Below are 15439 nucleotides of genomic sequence, written 5' to 3'. Positions count from 1 at the left end.
ATTCTTGCACTGAGTCTACAATATGTATATAATGAATGGACTAAAACTATCATTTTATCTTATTGTAAATAATAATTTATTTATTCCAAATATTGACGTCAAATTTTTAATTCTGTAATAAGTATATATTATGATATCTATCATAAGTAACAATTCATTGTCTACAACTCGACTAGTCTCTTGGACAAGGATCCATGAGATGACTTCAAACAAGTTTTTAACTAAAAAAATGAAGGATAAATTCAATAAAATAAAAAGAGAAGTATTTAAATTATAAAAGTAGAAATTATTTTCAAATGAACTAAATTTTGGCAAATAAAGTTACACATGCAAATGAAGTTTTTTTTTTTTTTCTTTACTATTCTTTGGTTAAACAAAATATTTCTTTTGGTTTATTTTCTTTATTATTTTTATAATTTTTAAATCCACCATTTTATAGTTAATAGTATGTTAAATATATTTTCTAAATTAAATTCAAATATTATCATAATTGAGATTAATTCGAGAATTTATTCATTTACTTAACACTGCATGGATCCAAAACAGATATGCTGCGCTAAGTCAGCCAAATCATTAATCATTCATAAGTTCTATATTTTATAGTTTCATTTTCCAGTAACTCTCTCTCTCTCTTCCTCCCCAAACATTTTCCAGTAAATCTAATCTACTGAAAATGACACATTATTATATTATGCTTAAGTAGGTGCCCATTGGTCAAATAAACTATTTTTTATTTATATATTTTCTTCATCATTTTCTTATATTTTTAAAGTTAATTTTTTACATTTAATAGTATTTTATTTAATATTTGTTATATATATTGGTAGTAACAATAAATTAAAAATTTTAAATAATTATAGTTAGTTTCACTAATTGAATCAGATACATCAAATAAAATAAAAGGAATAAAGTTTTAAAAAATCTATTACACTACATTATTGATATGAAGAGATAATAGAAAAATTCATTTTAATACTATATAGTGGAAGATAATACGAGTAATAATAATGTGATAAGAGATAAAAACAATTAGACCCTACAAGTTATATTATCCATAAATGCGGGAAAGAACCAAAGGAAGAAGACAGATAAATTACGCATGGGAGATTGGAAGGGCAATTTATATCATGCAAAAGATCCACGTAACATTATGGATCATATACCGAAATGGCAATGTATATATAATTCATACTTGTAAGGTACAAAATTTTATAACACAAGATACAAAAAATCACTAACGCAAGACACATACATATGTTATATATTTACTTATTTTTCAAATCTAATTTAGGTAAATAATTTGTGTACATAGACACAAAATTTCACAACACAAGACATAAAAATTCATAACCACATAATATACGGTTACTAATTTATTTTAGGTACAGAATTCATACTTTTAACGTGTAGAATTATATATATATATAAAGTTGGATGATTTGGACCGTGCTAATTCACATGCATTTCATGTCTCCCACTCAACCGCTTTTACCGACACTCATGAATTAATTAATGAGAAATACTTCCACCATCCAAAAATCACCCAAATTTTGTTACTCACAATGACTATACTTACGAGATTAGGGTTTTTTTTTTTTTTTTTTTTTTTTTTCAAAATTTCAACATACTACAAAAATTATAACATACAAAAATAGGTGATTTCTATAGGGACATCTAACATTATTCCTAATCAATAGTGCATTTTCTTCATTTAATAATGTTACATGTTTTAATTGATTATAGTTTTTGATAATATTTTAGTATATTATGTATTTTATTTTAATATGCATTCATGGTTGTACTTTGTACTTTAGGAGTTATATTTTAAGCATAAAGTATAATCCTAAAAAGCATAGTTTTTTCCCCTTTCCTTTGCTTTCAACAAGGACATATGAGAGAGCTTTATTTTTAATTGTAGTTTTATACATAATTTTCAGCTCATATGCGGCCGTGAGCGCCCATGCGATCGTGTGATTGCATCTGTGTCGCCCGATTGGATTAATTTAACGGTGAAAAATAATCTTAGTGTTTAAGAAATTACAGTTTGCGTATGTTAAGTGGAGGGTGTTATGGTAATTTTAGTATCTATATTACGTGAATTGAAATTGTGCATTTTATTACATGGTGTGGTGCGTTTTAATACGTGTTGTGGTGTGTTTTATTACGTATGCTAGTACATTTAACTGTGTTGTGGAATGATGTGTCTTAATCCATCCTCTAGTGCATTTTCATACGTAGAATGGTGTGTAACTATGTTGTGGAACCTTTGGTGCATTTTAATATGTAGAATGGTGTGTATTTTAACACATGTGTTCTAATAAGTGTAATAGTGCATGTTTATAATCTGGGATGAAGATTTTCAATAAGTGGAATTGTGCATTTTAACACACGTTGTGGTGCATTTTAATATGTATAATGGTGCATATTTTAGCAGATGTTTTCTAATGTGTAATAGTGCATGTTTATAATCTGACATGAGACACGTTGTTGTGCATTTTAATACGTAGAATGATGCATTTTATTATGTATGTTGATGCATTTTAAGTGAATATGTGCATTTGGTTATAGTGTGGAATGGTGTGTTTTATCCGTCATCTGGTGCATTTTAGTACGTAGAATGGTGTGTATTTTAACACATATATATTGAGTGTTGATTTACTGACTTGCTGTAATCTAATGGCTGCAAAATAGCCGCACGACCGCACATCAGGTGCGGCTGCGCCTTCCCGTGCGGTTGGTGCGGTTTACACCGCTAGTGTTAACAAAATACACCACTCAATCTTAGAAAATGCACAACACAAATATACACCATTAGGTACGCACCACCAAAAAATACACAACTAGGTATGCAAATATACACCACACAGTGCTCGAAAATGCACAACTAGGGGCATTTTCCTATCACTAGTGGGGTATTTTTTTAATAGTACTAGTGGTGTAAACCGCAGCGGTCGCACGCAAAGGCACAACCAAAGTAGAGCAGACTTCTATATATATAGGGGCCAATAAAACTACCTACAAGAAGCTAGATCCAACGCTTGTGCCTACACAAGTAAACTAGAAAGTAATTTAAGAGAGCAAAGCGAGCAATTAACAATAAAGAAGTCAAAATATGGAAAAGGGACTTGGATTAAGTCTTCCTTGTTTTGGTGCCATGCATTAATTGAGATTCCAGGAAGATGTTACTAATGCCAATGGTGATATTTGTCTCCTTGGCCTATCAAGTAGTAAAGTCTCACCCAAGTAACCACTCTACTAACTTGGGACATTTCATCGAACACCTAGAGTCCACATTTTCTTCGTAGTTTTGCCTTCTAGTGCAAGGTGTGAATTGCAAATGAAGTAGGTTATAGTATAGTCCTAATCGCATGGCAACTAGACAACCCTATATGTCCCCCATGGTTGGGCCCTAACCATGTGGGAATCCATACAAAAATCTGCTTTTAACATGAATCCTTAGCAATTAACACATATCTACTTCCAAATTCCAATATTAATCATACATCACTAGTACAAAAATGACCATAAATATAAGACAATTTGCATCCAAAGTTGAAACACCGGACGCGCAAAGTGACCCTGTGACATTTTTGTAATTAAAATTTCACTATTTAATTATTATTTTTTAAATGTCGGATCACCTGCATTCGAAGTACCTACTTCGAACGCAGATGATCAGTCGCGCTCTACCATCTGCGTCCGAAGTGGGAACTTCGGATGTAGTTGGTGTAACGCGTTACACTTATCTGCGTCGAAAGTTCCCACTTCGGACACAGATAATTACGGCTAAATCGCCCCCCTCCCCAAATAACACATTGTGACTTCAGATCCACACCACACCATCGCCGTTACCGTTTTCTATCTTCCTTAGCTTCATCCATCTTCCTTAGCTCCACCAAACAGATTTGCCGCCGCCGCTTGCCCCTCCGGTCTCCTCTCCTCGCCGCCGAACTCCAGCCAACGCCGCTCGCTGCCGCTGAACAAATCCAGCCTCCCGTCGCCACTACTCGCCCTCGCGTTGGTCACCCTCGCGCTACTCGCCTCGTTGCTGGTCGCCCTCGCCTTTAGATACTTACGTATTAATAATAATAAAAATAATAGTCACAACAACAACGATGATAGAGATTTTTTATACGTAGTATTATTATTATAATAATTAAATTAGTGTACACAAAATTGAATTCATGTCAATTATTTTTCTATTCTATTTTCAACTATTTCCTTCTTTGTGGTAAGAATTAAAACACAAAAAATATTTACTTAATTTAATTTTTTTTTTGTCTTTCAACAGAGAACTGCGAACTTGTGTATGAATGCGCACAATCTTGTGCATTACATGAATGCACAATCTTGTATTCCAGGCACACAATGCACACAATCTATCCTAGAGTATTTTGTGTGCATCCATCTAGTAGATTGTGTGCATCCATGCTGATTCTCACCTAGGAAGTGGTTCTCATTTGATCATTAATATATATATATATATATATATATATATATATATATATATATATATTTTAGTCCACTTCATTAATTTTTGCCACATTGTGGCGAGTCTTATTTAGTTCTTGCTACTTTTAGTCTACCGTTAAAATTTTTGTCAAATTGTCGTCCAAAATAGGGATATTTTTTGTCTTTTCATGCTCTGGTCATCTCCTTGACTCTTTGCAGTGATTTTTCTTGCACATTTTTATCCATTGAAGAGGTCAGACGAAAGCTATGTGAGCCACATTACAAAGCCATGGCTTTTATCGGACCTTTTCATTGGATGAAAATCTGTAAGGAAAACCACTACAAAGGGTAAAGGAGATGATCAAAGCATGAAAAGATCAAAATACCCGTGTTTTGGATGGTTATTTGACGAAAATTTTAACGGTGGACTAAAAGTGGCAAAGACTAAATAAGATTGGCCGCAATGTGGCAAAAATTAATGAAGTGGACTAAAATTGGCAATGCCCTCATAACAGTAAGACCAAAAATAGAAATGACTCTTTTATTTAGTTATTTATAAAGTGAAAGCTATTATTTTGTAAATCTTCATCTTAAAAGAATATGAATGTCATACTATAATTATTCTAGGAATAGATTGCTTTAATTACTCTTACTTAAATCAAAATTTATTTGTTGTAGCGCATTTTATTTTTCTATTCTAAATCTATATTTCTTTAATTAAAATGTACATTTTATTACAAGCAGATCTACTATGTATGAGACAAAATTTCTCTCTATTTTAAGAATTTAAATGCAACTATTTCATTATCTAATTAATCTTATAAGGGAACAAATTATATTTCAAAATATCAATGAGGGTTTACAAGATGAATATAGTTTACATATATATAACAACAATTGAGGTCCCAATCACATAAATACGGAAAAGTACTTATGAATTTGTATGTTATAACTTAATTACATAACACTTTAATTACTATTCGGCAACATTAGTAAGCCTATTATAATCATGTCACTTTTAACAAAAGATTAGTTTTACTGACTCATCAATATCACATTAAGAAGACTTAATTTATTATAATATGAAAATGATTAGAACATCATTTGTATTATCAATTATAACTATCTGCATCAATACTCATATTAATGACTACTTTTATTACAAGTTGGAAATATATACGTAATCTTGATTATATTGAAAATAATCATTCTTATTTTATATTAATTATTTAATGTTTAAAAATTATACTAAATATTTACTTATTTTTATATTCGTGTGGGAGACTACTTTAATTGCACAATTCGCGCATTATAACTAGTTATATTATTATTAAATACCATTATTATATTATATATGTTGAAAAATTGACTTGTGAATAGTTATTATTATTATTATTATTATTATTATTATTATTATTATTATTATTATTATTCGGAGTGATATTTACTACGAAGTACTAATTTAGATCGTTTTAAATAGATTTAGATTTTTCTCTCTTTTTTTTTAAAAAAAAAAAATTTAAAATGTTTTAAAAATTCATTATCATAGTACATATAATTATTTTGTCGAGTGTCAACTCATACATGAATGGAGTGACTTTTGTTTGCTTATAATAATAATAAGAGCACGTGCTGATTTTCCAAGCTATATGTGGAGCTGATCGAGGTTGAATGATATATGTGAACAGTTAACGTAGTAAAGAAGACAACCGGAGTGCGGGACCCATCAGATGGTTATATCTAACTCAGTATAAATAGTGGTGTTCATGCAACCTGGTTTCACATCCCCAAGCATAATAATATTTGCTTTTCTCTTACATATATAGCATGGCATCTCTCCCCGCCAAGGCCAAACTCATCCTCCCTCTTCTACTGCTACTCGGCGTTGCCACAGCTGCGCCACTGAATAAAGCCAAGAAAGAGTTTGATTACTTCACCCTCGCTCTTACTTGGTCTGGCACCAAGTGTTTGAATGCTAGGGAGTGTTGTTCCAGCAATGGCTGCTGCAAGTAATTAATATTATATTAATTATCCCACCATACGCCCACAATTCCCACAAACATATTTTTATCTGTCTCATTTTATATCTACTGGTTATTATTTATTGATCAAATCAACTCTTTTTCTTTTGTTTATTTTTTTTAGTATTTCTACTTAATTTTAAATTTAATTATGAAAAATTATAATTTTTACCCCTCTATAATATGCCAATTATCAACGTCACCCTTGAATTATTAGTGGTGTAAATATTGCCTCTCAATTTTCAAAAACAGTACATATATTGCTGCTCCCGTAACGAAGGAGGGGCAATATTTACACCACGGGAAGGACAATATATGTACCGTTTTTGAAAATTGAGTGGCAATATTTACGCCACTACTAATTCATGGGTGACATTGATAATTGACATATTATGTAAGGGAATAAATTACAATTTTCCCTTTAATTTTTATTTTTAATAATACTTTTAATGTAGTTTTTTTTTTCTTTTTTGGTAAATACTTTTAATGTAGTTTCTAAATATTTAAAATTTGTACACTAATACTAAAATTAATATTATAAAAAATTGAATTAAAAATAATTTAAGTATATTCTCGGGCAGTGGGAGTATATATAAAACGTACTTATCTAGCTAATTAATTACATTTACCTTTTTTTTTTTTTTTTTTGATTTCTAATAAAAATAACATTTGGCGTGGATTTGTGCAGCCCCGACGTTGGAAGTAAATTCACAATTCGTAAGCCGTCGTCTTCCGATCCTTACAGTGTTCTTAATTGTTCCTTATACATATATATCTTAATTAAAGTTTCTGTAGAATAATATAGCTTAGCTTAGCTTCAATTCATTATATTGTTTTACATGAATGCATGCAGGTGGATTGTGGCCAGAATACAATGATGGGACTTGGCCCACTTGCTGTAATGGTACCGCATTTGACCAAGATGGGGTATATATATATATTTATATATAAAATTAACTCACTAAAATATAATGGCCTGAAAATGGTGATGTTGTATATAGGGTTGTCAAAATGCGCAAATTATATTGTGGACCATGGTTCACAATGCATTGTGGAACATGATCATGGCTGATACTGCAGTTGTGTTGAACGGATAGTGTTAAAAAGATACTGCAATTGTGTTGAAAGGAAATTGCAGTTGTGATGAACAGAGACCGTTCATCCATTCAACACAACTGCAGTATCTGTTCAACACAACTGCAGTTCCAGACGGATGACACGGCTTCTGTTCTGCGCAACTGCAGTTCCTTTTCAACACAACTGCAGTATCAGTCATGATCCATGGTATAACGACTGGTCAAAATGAGCCGAAGGCCGCGGGCTGGCTCGCACCCGCCCCACGATGGGGTGGGTTAGGACCACAAGAAAAATGGCCCGCGGAAAAGCGGGCCTAATGGGTTTGACCCGCTAAGCTAAGAGTTAATTTTGTATTGTTCCATCCATGATGTAGGTCGTTTGACCCGCTAAGCTAAGAGTTAATTTTGTATTGTTCCATCCATGATGTAGGTCGATATCCAACTACTAATGCCAGACTTGGCAAGGGATTGGCCATCGTATTACTGCACTTTATCCTCTGCTTGTGGCAGTCCCAAAGGATCAAATTGGGCTTATGAGGTACCCTACCTACCCGGTGTACTGTTTTAATTGTCTTTAATCTCCGCCATTATAGCTTAATTAATTTCTTAATTAATTATGTTAAGAATCTAACTTAATTAATCTCCTTGCCTTTGCCATTTGGTTGATTGGGAAAACAATTGCTCAGTGGGGTAATTAACAATCCTAATTTCACTCTTTTTTCATTACTTATACTATGTTTTGTACAAGAGGTTAATTTAGAAGTGCTATTTGATTGTTACAGTGAAACGTGGAACATGTGCCTCCCCAGTACTAACAACCATATATGGTTACTTCTCCAAGGCTCTAGAGCTTTCCTCCTCTTTCGATGTTACTGTAAGTTTTTTTTTTTTTTTTTTTTTTTTTTTTTTTACGATGTTACTGTAAGTTAATCACATAAATACTGTTATTTTTGTTTTGTATAAATCATATAAGGGTGTGTTTCGTCCATGAGTTTATACGCTAGACAAGAATCAAAATCATAGTTATTATTTGGTTAATATAACTTTTTAAAACATAACTATAGGATTTGATTACTCCTTCAATTAAAAACTTCATTCCTTAATTAAAAAGGCGGGTTTCATACCATCTTATATTAGTAATTTGAATTTTAAGTTTGAATTAGTGCTCTAAAATTTTTGTTTTGATTTTTTGTTAATATTAGTGCTTTCGACATCATTATATTAAAGATCAATTGTCTTGATTTTTTATTTTTGTATTTTTAAAATTTTTTATTCCCAATATTAACAATCATTTCAATTCCTCGATACTATCAACATGCAAAATACTTTTAACAAACTTCATTACTACTATCAAGTATTTGATTCTCATGTACAAACTAAGCACATTCTAAGTGTGCAGCTCGGCTCGGATCACTTGAACAATATTATATTTTATATTATATTATATTAGTCCATATATCCCATTTTATCTGTCATACTTATTATTCATGGGTCAAACCAACAACTTAATATTATGAAAAATTGAATTAAAAATAACTTAAGTCAGACCTCGTTAATCGAACCAGACATATAAAATGAGACGGAAAGAGTATATTATTACAATATTACCTTACCTTATTCATTATGTTTAACTATATATATTATAGGGGATTCTGTCGGAATCTGGATATGTAGCATCGGACTCCGCTAAATACCTAGTGGGAGGCATCATTCAAGCCATTGAAAAAGAACTTGGGGTAACCCCAATATTGTCATGCTATGGCGATGCTGTGAAGGAAGTTCAACTATGTTTCGATAAGAACCTCCAGGTTAGGACCTCCTCAGATCATTGTCTCTGTAATCAAGAAAATATAATAGAAGCTCCAATATAATAACATAATAAATCTTCTTAATTACGTACAGATTCAAGAATGCCCTACTATTGAAAGTGGCATGCTCTCTAAATCAGACGAATGCCCTGGATTTGTTAGATTACCAATAAAGACGGGTAAGTTTTCTTCGTGTACCAAAGCGCAAATTATATGGTGAACCATAGTCATGTCTGATACTGCAGTTGGGTTGAACGGATACTGCAGTTGGGTTGAAAAGATACTGCAGTTGCGCGGAACAGAGGCCGTTCATTCGTTCAACACAACTGCAGTATCAGTTCGACACAAATGCAATATCAGTTCAACACAACTGTAGTTTCAGACGAATGAAACGGCCTCTGTTTCGCGCAACTGCAATTTCTTTTCAACACAACTGTAGTATCAGTTCAACACAATTGCAGTATCAATCATGACCCATGGTCCACGGTATAACAATTGGTACCAAAGTGCTAATAATAAGCTAGAATTAATTAATGTGTTAACTGTAGTGGAATTGAACCTCAGCTCTTGCTTTAATTTCTTTAATTATTTTTCTTTGGGTTACAGCGCCGGAGAAAATGAACTATCTTTCACTCCGTGGTGTGCAGAATTGGTAGATCACCAAATGCATGCAGGCTGTCCCTTGACATCTCATCTGCTCAATAATATAATGTTATGAGTTGTAGTATCATCAAAAGCTATCAAATCATTATCCCAATGTAAGCACACTCTTGTAGTGAATGTTGTAATAGTAAATAAGATAAAGGGTTCAGTCATTAATTAAATACTACTCCCTCCGTCCCGAATTGGATGTCTCTTTTGCTTTTTGCACGCTTTTTAAGAAATTAAAGTAAATGTGATGTACTTTTCAACTATGCCCCCAACTTTTTCACGGTTGGAAATAAAAACAATAAAAAAAGTAAAAGTCATAAGGTTAATTTGGGAAAAATAGAATGATGGTGATGTTTAATTAAAAAGGAAAGTAAGACATGTAAATTGAGACAGAGGGAGTACTACTTTTCGCAAATTATCCTACAATTCAAAAGTTGAAACTCTGGTGTTCATATATTGGACTAGTTTTTAATAATAGATACTCAACTTCAAATCAACAAAAAAAATTATCCAGAAAACTAATTTAATAAGTGATAGAATTCATCAAACTTTAAATATCACTTCATAATTTTTGTACAATTAATTTAAAATCATATCACAAGTTTTGGAGCTGCTACCACCACCTAATGCCAGAAATTAAAACATTTCCCCCCTCCTATAAGCATTTACCAGATTAGATGATAAGTCGTGGGTAGTGAAGTACGGCCGGAGGTCATAGAGCGTATATATGGAGCTGCATTATTGTGTGAACCATGGTCTACAAAGTTGTGTGAATAATAAATAAAAAATATATTATTTGTGTACATAAAATACATTATTTGAGTATTAAAAATACATTATTTTGTATGCTATCAAATAATATACATTCAGTATACAAATAATGTACTTTTAGTATATTAAAAATATCCCTTATATTCAGAGAAAGTAAATTATTTGAATATTATTTGTACATACATTATTTTGTATAATGTACACTCAGTACACAAAATGTACTTTTAGTATATTAAAAATGTGCATTTTAATGGTCCACACAACACTGTGTAGACCATGGTCCACAAAATGAGCTTTTATCAGTGTTTTCTTCTTGCTAAAAGTTTTTTTTTCTCTAGTGTATAAACCTATCAATTATGAAACAACAAAACTAAAATAGTAGTATGGTTATTAATTATAATTTTTCTAAAAATACATTATTAAAAGTTTTACTATACACAGAAACATGGATGTCAATCTAAGCTTGAAACTGATTGGTGGCCCAATAAAAATAAAAAAGTTTTAGGGTCAAGGCAGAAAATATATATATATATATATATATATATATATATATATATATACCGATATGATGTAAAACTTAGTCCAATATCCGATGGGCCGAATGTGTTAGTTGAAAATTAAGTGGGTTAGCTTGATAGCTTGAGTCACTCAAGAATATTAATTGTTTCACAAGACATGTGGAACAAAATTTTAAGCTCATCTTTAATAATTTTTTAAAAATCTATAAATAAAATTTTAATAAATTTGTTTCCAAATAAAATATTTTTTATGAAAATAAATATTGAAAAATAAAAAACTTATTATAATTATTATATTAAAAATATATTAATTCTTTTTATTCAGATGGAAATGAATTTAATTTTAAGTTAGATTGATTTAATGATGTATAAGTTTATATTTATTAGTATACTAGTTTTATACGCGCATTGCGCGAATGGGTTAAAGTCCAATGTTTATATTTAAATAAATATTTGAAAGTATATCAATGCAAGATTGTATAGAAGTTTATACATGGGTAATTGAATGTCGAATTTTTTTATTTAAATATCTAACTCAAAGTATATGAATCCAAGATAATATAGAAAATACATTATAATTATTATTAAAATAAATGTTTGCAACCTTGTAAAATCGATAGTCTAAATATTTGGTCTAAAAATGATAGTCTAAATAAATACTACGTTTAATTTGAATTTTTCTAAGTGGTTCTTAATTCTCTTTTGAGTAACATTGTCATTGCCTTCATCTTTACTATTTGTTCTCTTCCTTTTTGTTGGTAGCGTGTTATTTGCAATTCGGATATTATTGGTAGCATAGATGACAATGTCATGCAATGAGATTATGATATAGGAGCTATGGACTTTCCTTTAGGTGTTCTGCTTGGGGTTCATTTGGTTCAACCATTATTGTTGAATGAGTTATTGTGGATAAATAAATCCCTAGATTAAGAAAAAAGATTAAATAAATTAAAAAAAAATTGAAAATTTAAAATATTATGTATTTCAAAGATATTAAAAGGTAGTTCCTCGCTTCAATTTGCTGGGTAATGGGTTATTTGAGTACTTTCATTGTCAACAAATCTCCCAAGTAATTAATATGATTGGTTTCAAACTATTCTTTTTTATTTTTTTCATGGTATTAAAGAAATACATATGTATCATTTTTTGGTGTAACTACTAATTTATTTAATTCAATAAGAGTATCTACACTTATAATAAGAGCCAATAATGTTAGACTCCTAACTGGAATTAAAAAATGTTGATGTAATAGTCTGCTATAACATATTGTACTTTGTGTTCTTCTTATTGTGCAACGTCCAATTAAATTCCTAATATATCCTAATCATTTATAATTTTACCAAATTCTTTCCGTTAAATATAACAGAAATTTAACATTAAATTCTTTAGGTAATTTGTTTCTTTATTGCAGTTTTCAAACAAATTGGCAATATTCTATAATACAATTCTGTATGGATTCCTAACTTAAAATTAGAATATTGAAGTCTTAATAGGATTCTATAATACAATTTTATATAGATTCCTAAATAAATCATTATTCTAGCTACCCAAAATAACAGTATATAAACCCCTCTCATTCTCACTGGTATTAATCAATGATGGTATACTCATTGATTAGTATAACTTCAATATCGTTATGTAAATATATCTATTGTATAATCTGTTCATGTATACTTGTATCCTTGTATGTAATGTTGTGGTTTCCATATCGTTATATAAATATATCTATTATACAATCTGTTCATCTATACTTGTATCCTTACATGTAAATATGTAATGTTGTGGTTCTCATTATATTATTTTATAATATCGTTTATGAACATATTTCTCATGGCACAAGGATATTAGTCATGACAAATACACAGTAAAGTTAATTGATATTGACACACAAACTGTGGGCTGGAGTTGTACAGTTCATGTCATTAAGAAAAACGAACCAAAAAATACTATTGGAACGCCTGAGAAAAAGTATATGCTAATCGTCCTTGAGGATGAAACTGTAAGTAAATAGTAAAAAATTTCTCCTTATTATTATTATTATTATTATTATTTTATTTTTATCATTATTAGTATTATTATTATTATTATGAAGATGCTCTCATTCACCACCAATATCACTGTAAATGCTATATCTAAATGCAAGGAACTCGGGACAATAATGACACGCCATTTGCTCCCATGTAAGTGGTGTATTTGTTTCTACTTACTTTAGTTGTAATTTAGCTATATTATTTACAATTTCTTTATGTTTTATTAAAATATATAAGCATTGAGACTATTTCTTTGATTTTTATTAATTTAACATTTTTGTCTCTTTCATTATTGTATGAGTATTTTAACTAATTAAGGAATAGTAATTTAAAAATACTCATTGGACATTGATTAGTTTAATTGCGCAACGCGCGTTTGATAACTAGTATTATCATAATTGTGATTTAGTTGAGAATTTATATACAGTACAAACTTCCAAAGAAAATATGCGGCACTAAGTCAGCCAAATCATTAGTCATTTCGCCACAGAATTTTTAGATTTTCTATCATTATTTTCTAGTAAATCTATTTTACCAAAAATGACACATTTTATATTTTAAATTATTATCATTTTCTAGTAAATCTATTTTATTGGAAATGACACATTAGTATATGTCAGTACGAAATTAATATGAAAATATTAATTAATTTATTTTGTTAGCATATGTTGGTTCTTTGTAATTATAAGTCAAATAATTATAGGCCAAAAGGTTGTTAGTCTGAGAAATATAGATTGTAAATATTGGAGACTATTTTTGTGGAGTGCAAAAATCGTCCTTGATGGTTTGGCAGCTGATGCATCTTCTTCAATTCGTTCTCAACAAATGTGTGGATGAAATTAAATTAATCTTCAACCACACTTCTTGTACGTGGAGGGTGTGATCTACAAACAAGCAAATTGCCTAATTTCATGGTGTCTGAAACAGTGTTGCAAAAATTCTACCTAGGTGTCGATTAGCCAATTAATCAACGCCTAGGCGCTAGGCGCCGGCTGGCCACCTAGCGCATCACCATAATCGGTGGTTTAGGCGACCGACTAAACCGCCTAGGCCGCTTAGGCGCTGACCAATCGGTCTACTAAGTTCTCCCTAGAGTTGGAGTGCTTTTTAGGCCACCAAAGAGCTTAGGACATTTTCACAAACATCTTGCCTACACCACCTATCCTACTCACATTAATTTCTAGGTCTAGAATAGGAAATCAAGGTTGATAGGAGCTACATCAAGTCGAGCAATATTTTGCCTAGCCTTGATGTCTTAGATTATTCAATGAGATGGCCACCCTTAAGGAAAACACACAATTCACCAACAATGAACAAGAATAATTCCTCCAATCACACAATACAACCTCCAATTTAGAATTGAAGAGCTACACTAGCATCATGTCACTTCACAATTCAATTCCTAATGAAGAAGTTACCTAGTCATGCTTGAAATTGAAATCACAATTAACCTAATTGCACAATTGAAAATAGCAATTGAAATCGAAATGTAAATCAAATCAAAGTAGAATTAAGGAATTACCTAAGCAATAGCAATTGAAATCCAAATCAAATAGCTTGAAAGTATATCTTCTCCAACAAGATTGAATTGAAGTAAATGTTCTTCTCTCTACAATCTAAGAATGAACTCTAACTTCTCTGTAAAAAGACTAAATCTCTAATCTTTTGTTTCTTCCAAAATGATCCGATCCCCCTCTGCATCCTAATCTCACTCCTTAAATACCTCCTTCCAATGCACTTAAATGAAATTGCGCCATAAATGAATAAGATGATTCCACGAGCAGATCCACGTGCATGGATCGCCCGTGGATTTTTCACTCAAAAACCTCTCTTCATCCTTCCACGTCGTGCAGTTGAGGCATGGAAGTTTCTGGGAATAAACCACACATAACTCCACATCGTGGATTTGTACGTGGACTCAGTAATTGTCCTTCATCCTCGGTTGTTGATGTTGTAGTTTATGGTGAGGTGTAATGAAGGTGGTAAAACGAGGAAGAGCTTCCCCGAGTGTCGTGTTCTCAAGGATGACAAATTGGAGTTGAATTACATGTTGGCATTTAGAAGGTTAAAAGATAAGAGTCACATGAATGGCTAGAAAACAATAGAATCATA

General features: G+C 31.1%; 1 protein-coding gene across 1 annotated transcript; it reads left to right on the top strand.

Annotated features, from left to right (window-relative positions):
• The first annotated feature begins 6225 nt into the window (after positions 1–6225).
• LOC116025920 (ribonuclease 2-like) lies at positions 6226–10202 on the top strand. The gene is made up of 9 exons (XM_031267299.1): positions 6226–6461; positions 7162–7190; positions 7327–7400; positions 7980–8087; positions 8236–8239; positions 8332–8423; positions 9196–9357; positions 9452–9536; positions 9964–10202. Exons 1-9 carry the CDS (start codon positions 6280–6282, stop codon positions 10011–10013), a joined length of 786 nt encoding a protein of 261 aa, XP_031123159.1. The 5' UTR covers positions 6226–6279; the 3' UTR covers positions 10014–10202.
• The last annotated feature ends 5237 nt before the right edge of the window (positions 10203–15439 follow it).

The sequence above is a fragment of the Ipomoea triloba genome, chromosome 7, assembly GCF_003576645.1.
Source record: "Ipomoea triloba cultivar NCNSP0323 chromosome 7, ASM357664v1".
Taxonomy (NCBI): Eukaryota; Viridiplantae; Streptophyta; class Magnoliopsida; order Solanales; family Convolvulaceae; genus Ipomoea; species Ipomoea triloba.
This window is presented reverse-complemented; position numbering and strand designations above follow the sequence as displayed.

Coding starts and splice junctions, on each gene's coding strand:
- LOC116025920 (XM_031267299.1), top strand. CDS start 6,280: ATGGCATCTCTCCCCGCCAAGGCCAAACTCATCCTCCCTCTTCTACTG. Junction 8,424..9,195: donor CCTCCTCTTTCGATGTTACT/GTAAGTTTTTTT, acceptor TATATATTATAG/GGGATTCTGTCGGAATCTGG. Junction 9,358..9,451: donor GTTTCGATAAGAACCTCCAG/GTTAGGACCTCC, acceptor AATTACGTACAG/ATTCAAGAATGCCCTACTAT.